At 45.1% G+C, this 12,728-nt stretch overlaps 1 protein-coding gene across 1 annotated transcript in view; it reads right to left on the bottom strand.

Moving 5' to 3' along the window:
• The window catches only part of STOM (stomatin), a 223,892-nt gene that overhangs the window by 80,699 nt on the left and 130,465 nt on the right, over window positions 1-12,728 (bottom strand). Inside the window, exon 2 of the mRNA XM_078641864.1 lies at window positions 763-866. Coding sequence (XP_078497990.1) covers window positions 763-866 — 104 coding nt within the window. The remainder of the gene's footprint in view (window positions 1-762; window positions 867-12,728) is intronic.

Raw genomic sequence — 12,728 nt, 5'->3', positions numbered from 1 at the left:
GTCATGTGTATTCTATGGAACACTGAGCTGGTTGAGGGCTGCTGGTTTAGTCATTGCCGAGCAGTTCTCTGACCCACCAGTTGGGCTCTTTTTTTTTGGCAATTAAACAAGGACCTGTTCCAAGCTGGTTGGGGTCTTCTCTGGATTACTTCTTAAACCTTTTTCCGCCCACTACAACATCCCACCAAAAATCTCTTAAAATCTTCTTTACATTTGCTGTCAATCAATCACTTCCACACCCATGCTATAATGTCCACATACATGAACTCTTGAGCTTATGGGTCTGATGTTGCATCAAGAAGATGTGTTTGAGCGTCCTTTTATTTTGAGGACTGATCTAGAGGCTATTGGAAAAGTGTCATTAAGCTAAGCCTCTGCTGTGGAGTTACAGGTGCACTTACCGTATTTACTGGCGTATAAGACGACTTTTTAACCCTTGAAAATCTTTTCAAAAGTCGGAGGTCGTCTTATACGCCGGGGTCATTTTATAAGCTGGCGAATATAGCCCAAACCCTATATTTCAACAGGGAAAGTAGGGGGTCGTCTTATACGCCCAGACGTCGTATACGCCAGAAAATACGGTACAGACTCCTCGTGCGATTTTGTGAGTTCCGCTGGTTTCCGTGTCTTGGAGAAGTCAACTATAATTTTCACAAATATCAGTCTTCAAAGGCAGATAATGAGGTCTTTTATGAGAAGAAGCACAATTCAAGCATATTTTTTCATAGCCAGTTCTGTGTAGGTGCAAATGATTATAATTACCTTAATGCACATCCAGATAGAGATAGGAAATGTAATCAACGTGAAGAAAAACGATATAATGACCAACATCCATCCGCAGCAGCCAAGCCCAGGATCAGGTTCATCTGGAGAGAAGAGACAAGCACAAGCTTAATCTTAGAGAGTGACTCAAAATTAAGGATTGCATTAAACAATGAGCTTCAGCAGTCGGTGAAGATCTTCACCCCTGGTACTTTTATCTTTCTACTTTGAGAATATTTAGCTTTTTTGAGACATAAAGATTAAAGATAAAGGCCAAATCGTCCAAATTTGGGAATTGCAAATTCCATATTGCATAGCTTACAGATTTACAGTTAGGAAATCACAATTACAATTTGGAATGTAAGAAAACGTAAAACTTTTTAAATAGAGATTCCTAATGGGTCGCAAATCGACCTACTTCGTGAATATTAATGAGGTAGGTCGCAATTTGTGACCCATTAGGAATGATCGCCATCATAGGGATGGTGGTCAGTTGGGGTCAGCAGACTACCATGCCTGTTATTGATTTTTGATAGACCAAACTTAATGGAAAATCGGCTGTGTTTAAAAAGAAGATATGAAACTTTGAAGTTTCAGTTTTTAAGAGTAGGCAGTAATTTTTTTTACATTCTCAAAGGGGAAGGGGTCCCATAGGGACTCCTTCCTAGTTGGGAATGGTTACCACTACCTTTTAGCAGTCAGTAAAAAATTAATGTTTTGCAACCATAATTCACTTGCAAAACATACATACATAGTACTGGAATTCGGTTTTAGAAAGGGATGCCCTAAACACTCCCCTTCTAAATACCAAATTGCTAAACCAAAGTGCGCAAAATCTTAATTTTGCATTTGTATATATGAAAAAGCATTTTTGCAGTCAGAAATGGCCAGAATGGGCCGTGTCGGACTGAAGAAATGTTTTGTACCTATAGCTCCTAGAGTGTATCCACCCTTCCAAAATGAGAGAAGAAGTGTTGGAAAAATGAAAACAATTTTGAACGAGTTGCATTAAAGAAAGTATTTACATTAAATGTATTTGATGTAGGTCCAGCTCGGCAAAGGAGCAACTAAAGATATTCAGGGGCTCCTACTCAACACCAGAAGGACTGTCACCCAGGCCCTTGTCACCAGCAGGCTGAACTACAGGAACACACTATGTAGGAATTACCGCAGACTACAAAACTCAGAGGCCAGACTCATCCTCGACCTTTCCAGATGAACCGGAATTACACCCCTTCCCAAGAAGCTACAGTGGCTCCCGATTGAGAAGAAATGCCAGTTCAAGATGTTAACCTACGCATACAAAGCCCTGCATAACAAGGAACCAGCATACATCAACAAACACATGGCCTTCCACCAACCGATCAGACACCTACAATCCGCCTCCCTCTTCTTTGCAGACACCCCCCAGATCTGCGGAGGCAACAGCGGAGAACACTCCTTCTCACACCAGGCAGCCAAAGCTTGGAACAACCTTCCCCGGCACCTCAGGAATACCCCATCGCTCCAGCAAATCAGGAAAGGATTCAAGACCTGGATGATCACCAAGAAGCAGCTAGCAACTCCAGTGCCTTGAGAATCTCACAGGTGATTTGCTGTGCTTTACAAATCCCCTATTGACTGATGGAATGACTGTACACCCTGTGGTTGGCAGCTGGTTTCCATCTCTTGAAGAAACAGCTTTTTTTTTACCTGGAGGTCCTTAATTACCTCAAAATAAACACAGAGTCTAGAAGAAAGGTTGGTTGAACTAGGCTTGTGTATATACAGTGAATTTAAAAAAGACAACCACTATCCTGCACCAGACGTGACTGTCACCTAAAACTCCCCACTCAGTGCCCGTGATCAGAAGTCCGACAGTACCACCCGGTCTCTTGTTTTTGAAAATCTCTCCCTTTCAGGTTCCATTTCTGTATGATAATACGGATGCACCTATTTTTACACATATCAAACTAGTTGTGACTATTGCAACAAATACAAGAAAAATCATAAACTTTTACAGCACAATCTTCACTGGCTGTCGGGAGGTTACAAGATACATTGTACAATCCTATATATGATACATGTTTATATGTAAAATATAAGCGTAGCATATCATAGCGAAATATTCATAAGTAATAAGCTTAACTCAAACAAACTTATCACAACGGCCTGCAACAATTGTGAAGCAAAAAAAACTATGACGACAGTTCAACATGGACATGTACCGATGTAATGAATATATACCATAAATACTGCTATATATTTAGGAACAACATACATCCCATTACATCCATTAAACATCTACGTTATATATGAATTTCCAAATGAAAGCGGGGCTTTTTCTTATGCGTTGTGATGAACAGATTGGCTACTACACTGATAAACAAGCATTAGCTAACGCAAAAGGTCTAGAGTCGGCTGACAACCTTTTGGGGTGGTCAATAGTAGTTTAGTTTTGACCAGGTTACTGTATGCCTTTACTGTTAGGGCATCTGCCGGCCTCAAGAAGAAAAACATTGCCCAAAAGCAAACAAGCATACATTGCCATAGAAGTCCCAGTCACTGAAAGAAACTACTTTGTGTTTGCATGCAGCTTTTTGTGAAAGGGAAGACTGCTATCACTCAGGGAGAAGTTAGCCAGTGGCAGAAGTGGGCTGACCCACTGACCATTGCTGTATGCTGTAGTGGGAAAATGTGAATGATACAACAGGCCAATGGTTGAAGAAGGTTGACTGAAAGCCCCTGTATGTTAGATGTATAATGTTTTTCTACAAACAAAATGCCCTAAAATACTCAAAGAAAAAGATGTTGGGAGAAGGGCTTTAAAGTTCTATGCATAAATGCTCAACTGGTCAGGCTCTTAAATATTATACCAGCATTTATGGCTATATTTAGTGACCCGGAGGTGTTTGGCACCACCACAAATGTCACCAAGGATCTAAACACTTTCTTGTTTGAAGTGAATAACACAGAGTTCTACTCCTCATAACTTCATGGTAGAATCAGTTTTCTGGCTAGGTTGTGATCTGTATATTAGGTATGTCTGGCTAGGTTGTGGTTTGTAGCTTGACTATCTCTGGTTAGGTGGTGGTCTTAGGTCTCTGGTTAGATGGTGGTCTGTAAATTCGGTATCTCTGGCTAGGTTTTGGTCTGTAGATGTGGTTTTGTAGTTAGGTTGTGGATTGCATCTTAGGTACCTTGGGTTAGGTTGAGGTCTGTGGGTTGAGTATCCCTGGTTAGTTGGTGGTCTTAGGGTTGGGTATCTCCGATTAGGTGGTGGTCTGTAGATTCGGTGTCTTTGCTTAGGTTGTGAGTGCAAGACTTTAACCACCACCACGAATTACCTGGCAGTGACCCATCACAAGATATGCTACACCTACATAAATGAGGCCACCCACAACCTTTAGATCCTAACACACACCTATCCAAGGTGCGAAGAGACAGATACATTGACGTATGTTTAGTTGCGGTGTGCACAAACAACACACCATGACTTGTCAACACACCATAGTTGATACGCCCAGTTTGCAAGGGCATCACACATGGCAGCTGTCAGGTTCTCCATACAGACATGGTAGCTAGAGCATCTGTTTTTTTCCTATGCAAACTTCCCCTATTTATTACGGAAACCGGTTCTCTTTTGGTCATTACTAACTAATACATAAAGCAAGGTTGCTTTAATATTCTCTCCCCTGTATGTTTGTAAAATGAATATCCATGCACCCATCTTGTATGCACGTTATGGACGTTAACTCTTTAATAAAAAAAACTTCTGAACTAAAAGGATACTGCTACCCCGGACATGGCTGGTGTTGAACTGCGCCTTCAATAAAGCTGTTTTAACGTAAATAAAAGGGCTTCGACTCAAATACTGCCATCACTTCCTGTTCTGTCGTCACGTTGTGTGCGATGTAACTTCCGTTTTGGAGCAGCGATGCTTATTGCTTATTCTGAATGCTATAAATGTCCTCCCCCGCTCACTGCTTGAGAATGCTGGACACATGCCGGCTCCTGGCAGTCACTGCGCAGTGCACAGGCAGCAGCTGTCGGAGGCCGGGCAGCAGGAACTGTTTATAACCCGGCGGCTCCCTCTCTCGTGCCCGCGGCAGGTCCCTCTGCCAGGGCTTTCTCATCTCCAGCACGGGCTCTTTTACCGTGCCACAACCGGTCCGGCACTGGCGCGGGGCAGCCTCGGCGCTGGGACAGGCGACCTTGGCACAGTGCGGCCTCAGCACTGGCACAAGCAAGCCTTAGCACTGGCACAGGGCGGCCTCAGCACTGGCACAAGCAAGCCTTAGCACTGGCACAAGCTTACCTCAGAAACGGCACAAGCAAGCCTTAGCACTGGCACAAGCTTACCTCAGAAATGGCACAAGCAAGCCTTAGCACTGGCACAGGGCAGCCTCAGCACTGGCACAAGCAAGCCTTAGCACTGGCACAGGGCGGACTCAGCACTGGCACAAGCAAGCCTTAGCACTGGCACAAGCTTACCTCAGAAATGGCACAAGCAAGCCTTAGCACTGGCACAAGCTTACCTCAGAAATGGCACAAGCAAGCCTTAGCACTGGCACAAGCTTACCTCAGAAATGGCACAAGCAAGCCTTAGCACTGGCACAAGCTTACCTCAGAAACGGCACAAGCAAGCCTTAGCACTGGCACAAGCTTACCTCAGAAATGGCACAAGCAAGCCTTAGCACTGGCACAGGGCAGCCTCAGCACTGGCACAAGCAAGCCTTAGCACTGGCACAGGGCGGACTCAGCACTGGCACAAGCAAGCCTTAGCACTGGCACAAGCTTACCTCAGAAATGGCACAAGCAAGCCTTAGCACTGGCACAAGCTTACCTCAGAAATGGCACAAGCAAGCCTTAGCACTGGCACAGGCTTACCTCAGAAATGGCACAAGCAAGCCTTAGCACTGGCACAAGCTTACCTCAGAAATGGCACAAGCAAGCCTTAGCACTGGCACAAGCTTGCCTCAGAAATGGCACAAGCAAGCCTTAGCACTGGCACAAGCTTGCCTCAGAAATGGCACAAGCAAGCCTTAGCACTGGCACAAGCTTACCTCAGAAATGGCAAAAGCAAGCATTAGCACTGGCACAAGCTTGCCTCAGAAATGGCACAAGCAGGCCTTAGCACTGGCACAAGCTTACCTCAGAAATGGCAAAAGCAAGCATTAGCACTGGCACAAGCTTGCCTCAGAAATGGCACAAGCAAGCCTTAGCACTGGCACAAGCTTGGCACAAGCAAGCCTTAGCACTGGCACAAGTTTGCCTCAGAAATGGCACAAGCAAGCCTTAGCAATGGCACAAGCTTGCCTCAGAAATGGCACAAGCAAGCCTTAGCACTGGCACAAGCTTGGCACAAGCAAGCCTTAGCACTGGCACAAGCTTGGCTCAGAAATGGCACAAGCAAGCCTTAGCACTGGCACAAGCTTGCCTTAGAAATGGCACAAGCACGCCTTAGCACTGGCACAAGCTTGCCTCAGAAATGGCACAAGCAAGCCTCAGCAGGGGCACAAGCTTACTTCAGAAATGGCACAAGCAAGCCTTAGCACTGGCACAAGCTTGCCTCAGAAATGGCACAAGCAAGCCTTAGCACTGGCACAAGCTTGCCTCGGAAATGGCACAAGCAAGCCTCAGCAGGGGCACAAGCTTACCTCAGAAATGGCACAAGCAAGCCTTAGCACTGGCACAAGCTTGCCTCAGAAATGGCACAAGCAAGCCTTAGCACTGGCACAAGCTCACCTCAGAAATGGCACAAGCAAGCCTTAGCACTGGCACAAGCTTGCCTCAGAAATGGCACAAGCAAGCCTTAGCACTGGCACAAGCTTACCTCAGAAATGGCACAAGCAAGCCTCAGCAGGGGCACAAGCTTGCCTCGGAAATGGCACAAGCAAGCCTCAGCAGGGGCACAAGCCTGTCGGTCTCAAAATAGCTCCGGGGTATGTAATTGTTCGCACAGGGAGTTGTTTTTATCTCAAGCCGAGCACATAAGCTGGGACGAGCAAAACAGTACTTAGTAGATGCCATGCCTGACGTCAGCGAACCAGCCTCAAACATACACAGCGCGCGCACCAGGGGCCCAGAACCGAAGGGGCAAGGAAGGCGCGCAATACTGTCCGCGGTGATGGGAAATGTGATAAAAGTAAATGTGTTTATTACACTGGTTGAACAAACGTGGCCACTAAGAACATTAGTGTGCATATAGCGCACAAGCGTCATGTCTCTTGGCACTGAAAGGGTGTGAGTGTTGAGCAATTCAGTGGCATCCTGAAAGCCTGTGAAAAGGCCCTCGCTCCGGGTGACCATCTGTCTAGTGGGGGAGGGGGCGGTGGTCCGCGCGCTTGTATGCATTATAGTCATGGAGTTCAGGGCTCCCACGCGTGTCCTTCAGACCGGGCAGCATCCACGGGGGTCCACCCAGGGGCAGGTCGGGGGGTTTAGGGGGCTTTGAAGAGGGGTGTGCTCCATCGAGGGACTTTGTAGGGACCACTCTGTACACCCAGCTGAAGCTGCACCCACCCTTCCCCACAGCGCAAGGACATTCCATGTCATCAAGCATTGGCAAAAACCCACAACGGATGATGGCAAAGCACTTTCTCCATACACCAGGTGAAAACATACTCTGTGTATGTTCCCATTTCACCCTCAGGTCCCCATGTGATGAAGTCTGTTCACCTGTTCACCCGGTACCGTGTGACACGCAGTGACGCAGGCTTGCTGGTCTGAAATGTGTTCCTGTTTACATTAGAAGTGATAATTCTAAACTCTTCTATAAAAACAAAGCTTGTGGATAACCTTATGAGTTCTGCACGGATGCAGCCAGCAGGAGCTCACCACGAGCTCTCTTTCCTATTGGATAATGAACCCTGGTACTTTGCTCACTGTGGGATGCTCTTGGCTTTCGAGAGTCACTGCAAACACACACGACATGCAGAAGGACACCACACCTTAGCGACAACGCACACATAGCGTAACCAGGTGTCCCAGATTTGCCCAGAAAGTCTTGGAATTTCACGAGCTGTCCCAGCAAATTTCACGAATTTAAGCTCATGTCCCGGTTTTAGCGCCATATGTATCAAGGCCAAATGGGTTAACAAACGCCGAAATTCTGCGAATTTCGGCGTTTGCTAACCCATTTTCGCAAAATGTTATGTATCAAACAATTTGGGTGCCAAATAAGGAATCGCAAAATTTGCCATTCCTTATTTTGCGATTGCATTTAAGGAATCGCAAATTTTGCGATTCCTTAAATGCAATGTAGCAAGGAAAAAAAATTCCAAAATGCCCTTAAGGAATCGCAAGTTGCGAATTCTTTTAAAAAAGCATTTTTTTTTTAAATCCAATGGTGCCATGTGACGCTCATACATGCCCTTTAGGGCATGTATGTGCGCCATATGCGCACACATGTAATTTTCAGGGGTGCAGCAGGGTGTTCTTGAGACACCGCTGCACCCTTGAAATTATTCTCAATTTGCGATTAGCAAATTGAGAATAATTTCCCATTCATTCCTATGGGCCTCCTGGCCGATAGAAATTAATGGGAAATATTCCTTAATTGCGATTAGCAATGTGCTAATCACAATTAAGGAATTTTAAGGAATCGCTAAAAAATAGCGAATTTCTTCATACATACCATTTTGCGATTTCTAAATAGCGATTCCTTAAAAATCGCTATTAAGGAATCGCAAAAGGGTATGTTGATACATATGGCCCTTAGAGAGGGTCAGCTGAACACGCTGGGAGGTATCTTTTTCAGTTTTGCAAAGCAGTGATAGTTAGCTGCTGTTATAAGAAGTCAATTTAATTCTCTGCCAAGGAGCACTGTCATTCTGTGCGCTGTGTGGAAGTAAAATTGTAGTCCTTCTTCTATTTTTGGGAAATGTCCCGGTCTTTGGCAAAAAAATTCTGGTCACCCTATACACACGTGACACGACCCTCCGAAAACACGCACCACCTTATTCAAGCACAGCCGAGCGGCCTGGTAAAGCAAAGCAAGATGGTGTGAGGGGGGCGACAGGAGGGGAGGAAGGGGTTCTTCTGCCCTGCAGAAAATGTCATGAAGGTCCTCTCCCTACCAAGGGCACCAGAGTGTGTTTGCACATTTCAGGGATTCTGATGTGCCTACTTTCAGAGTAGTGGCAGCTAGCTGATAGTGCGCACCCGTCTCCAAAACTCTTCAAGCACTCGCAGCAGTAAGAGGGTTATGCAAAGTTCAGAACAGCATGACGTGTAAAACAAGCACTGACAAAGTCAAAAGGTCTGGCTTGCATTTCAGGTCTTGACTAAAATATATATTTTTTAAAAACCTGCTGCGTTAAAAAACAAAAAAGTTCTTTCAGTGTACAATGAATGCGCCTGTGAGACAAAGAAGATAATGTGTGATGCTTCGGTGTGTATGTTTGAGATGTTAAATAGTCCCCTCATGCATTGAATGTAAACGGCTTAGGAGGCAAAATGATACACCTACTGCCAGTAGCATGTGGTATGAGAGTAATTTTCTTGGGGGGCAAAGGCAAAGTCCACTTTATGTGTGTATGTTTAAAGAATTGATAAAGATAATAGCTGCAACACGTAGGCCTAGGCCTTCCTGGAGAGCTGGGTTAAGGGGTTTGAACGCGTAGACAAGACACAGTGCCCTATGACCACCCTTTGGAGTTCCTTCACACCTGGCCACTGGAAGGAGGCAGGCTTTGCTTTTTAGGTCTCGCATAGACCGTGCATGCGCTGTCTCCTCGAGACATGTTTTTTACTGTTGGTGGGCTGTGAGGCCGCCCATTACTTATGTTGTTGATTTTGTTGAGTCGTAATCGCACTCGAGGTTGAATGTTGTTGCTGTATGTTAGCTTGTGTGGGTGGTGCTATCGAAGTACAGCCCAGTGTGCTCTGGGCGTGGTAATGGTTCAAAAAGCGGCAATTCCCTTAGGAGTGACGTCCCTTCGATGCACACTGAAATCAATTATTCATCTAATTTATTCAATAATGTTTCTTCAAAGGTATTTTTGTTGAGCCACTCCACAGAGTGTATCTTTCGTAGCTGGCACGGTCATCTATTCCATTCTGTTGGACATTCCCCCTCCTTCTCATTCCTGTGCCCCCACCCAGCACAATAGATGAGCTGGGAGACCAGATGCCTTTGTCCCATCCTTTGACTTTCATTTTTGTTGCAGCTTTTATATAGCGCAACCTCGACCCGAAGGTGTTGGAGCGCTCTACGCACAGACACACTCATTTTGTGCAGGGCACCCAGCTCCAAAGTTGGTAGCTATAGCCATTATGCCACATCCTCTCCCCTGGCCTGCTTGCAGATATCAGATGGTAAATAAATATGTTTATATTGCGGACAGTATTTTTTTGGCACCGGGAAACTTGCATGTGCATCCATCCCCTTCTGCTGTCCCTCATTCTTCTTCTGCCACACACCAGCCAGTCCCTGTCCACCCCACATAATTCCACTCCATGTAAAAAACAATGCCAATAGACTTACTTCAACCCCACTCCATGCCACATAATTACATACCACATAATTAAACTCTACATAATGCAATACAATGCCAGAAAGTTAAGTGACCTGCAATTCCATCCAACACAAATTCCCATCGCATAATTCCGCTACACATAACACATTTCAACAACTCACAATTCCACACCACACAATTCAGTTTCATACAACTCCACTACACATCATTCCACTCCATGCCACATAATTACAATCCAACTCCACATATTTCCACTCCATGCCACATAAATCCACTTCACACAACACAATTAAACTCTAGATAATTCCACTACACATTACACTCCACGCTACATAATTGCATTCCACATATATCCGCTTAGCACCAAACACAATCCTCAAAATTCAACTACACACCATGTCACCTAATTCCACTCCCCATATTTCCACCCCATACCAGGACACATAATTCCACACCATGCAACAGAATACCACACCACATAAGTACATTCCAGACCATACCACATAATTAGACTTCACATAAATCCACTCCATGTCACATAGCAACACAACACATAAATACACTCCACACAATGCCACATAATTCAGCTAAACACAATTCAATGCCACAAACTTTAATGCCACATACTTTCAATCCACAACACATAATTTGCCCTACACACCACATACATCCAATCCACACCACATAATTACTAATGCCAAATAATTCTACTCCACTCATGCTACTTCACCACACAATACCTCCCCACATAACTCCACTCCCTGACACACAATACCACTCGACGTAATTCCACTACACTCAATACCACATATTCCACTGTACACAATGCCACATAATTCCACTACACACAACTCCACTCACCGAACACTACACAATTTCACTAAACACAATTCCACTCAACACCACATAATTGTGCAGCATAGATTTGTGTTGTGTCAAGTTGAATTATGTGGTGTGGAACTGTGTGGCATTGAGTGGAATTATGTGGTATTGAGCAGAGTTGAATTTTGTGGAGTGCAATCATGTACTGTGGTGTGGAATTATGTGGAGTTCAATTATGTGGTATGAAGGGGAGTGGAATAATATGTTATGAAGTGGATGTATGGAGTGTGGAGTTGACATCTGTAGTGTAAATATGTGGCATTGTGCAGAGTAATGATGTTGATTGTGGAGTGTAATTATATTGCATGGTGTGGATTTACATTGAGTGGCATTGTGTGGTATGTAGTGCCATTAAATTATGTGGCATCATATTGAATTATATTGTGTGGATTGCAATTCCACACCACATAATTCTACTACACACCATATATTTCCACCCCACCCAATGTAATTCCACCCTACAGAACATAATTCAATCTCTTAAAACATAATTCCAATCCATGCCACTCCACAAAACCACTACACATCATTCCACTCCATGCCACATACTTACAGACCACATACTTTCCCTCTACACTATTCAACATAATGTCACTCCACAAAATCCCACTCCACATATTTCCACTCACCGCAAAAATTCCATGCCACACAAATGCACCCCACACCTCATAATTTCACTACACACCAAATAATGCCTCTCCATAGGAACAAAAGGAAAAGATAGTGGCAATAGTCTCGAGGCGGGACCTATTGGCTTTGACAATGCTCGTTTGCCCTCCCAGCAGAGAAGGGTTAGTAGACTGGAATGGGAGAGGTGGTGTGGGGAAAAGTTGTCAGAGGGCGAGTGCTGGCACGAGGAAGAAGACTCGGGTGTTGGGTTACCGGTGAGTAATCAAACACATGGTTAGGGGGGGGGCAGTGGGGGGGGGGGAGGGGCGTGGCTGAGCAGTTAAACCGTGGTATACGCTTTGTTGATGAACTCGGGCTGGAGACATTGTGCGAAGCGGCGCCCGGCCCCGGTTTCAGCAGGACTGCAGCTTTCGAGCAGTCAATAGTTAATGCAGGGACTGTATTTTATGGTTGTTTACATTATTCTATTTTATATTCGGCAGGGCTATCAGATGATCTGTGGAGAGTTTATGCGAGCTGTGTACACAGAATAAACTGCAACTAAACACACATAACTAGACAGGGAGCCTGGACCGAGAGAAAGGGGGCGGAGACTGTGACGGAAGCGAGAGGAAAAGCAGAGAGGAGTGGGTGAAGGGCAGAGAGGCGCAGTACTGTGGCGAGAGCACACTGAAGCAGTGTAAGGCCTTCTGCCAGGACCACACACCAAGGATTGTGCATCCTTGTCTTCTACAGCATCAGAAAAAATTCGCCCGGGCGCCCTGTGGGGCCGTGAACAACTACAACATTACTAGCAGTGTAGGGTGGCTCAGTGAGCTGAACTGACAACGGTTCTGCTCTGGAAGTCATGAGACCGACACCAACAGGGCACACTTCTCCCTTCATCTTTTCGTAAATTCAGTACTATAAACTAATTATTACTAAATGTTATTTACAGTGCTTGGAAACGCGAGGAGAGTTCTATGACACACTATATAAACATCGAGTTAGCAT

Source organism: Lissotriton helveticus, chromosome 5_1 (assembly GCF_964261635.1).
Source record: "Lissotriton helveticus chromosome 5_1, aLisHel1.1, whole genome shotgun sequence".
Classification (NCBI taxonomy): Eukaryota; Metazoa; Chordata; class Amphibia; order Caudata; family Salamandridae; genus Lissotriton; species Lissotriton helveticus.
Note: the sequence above shows the minus strand (reverse complement) of the source record. Positions and strands in the feature narration are given on the sequence as shown.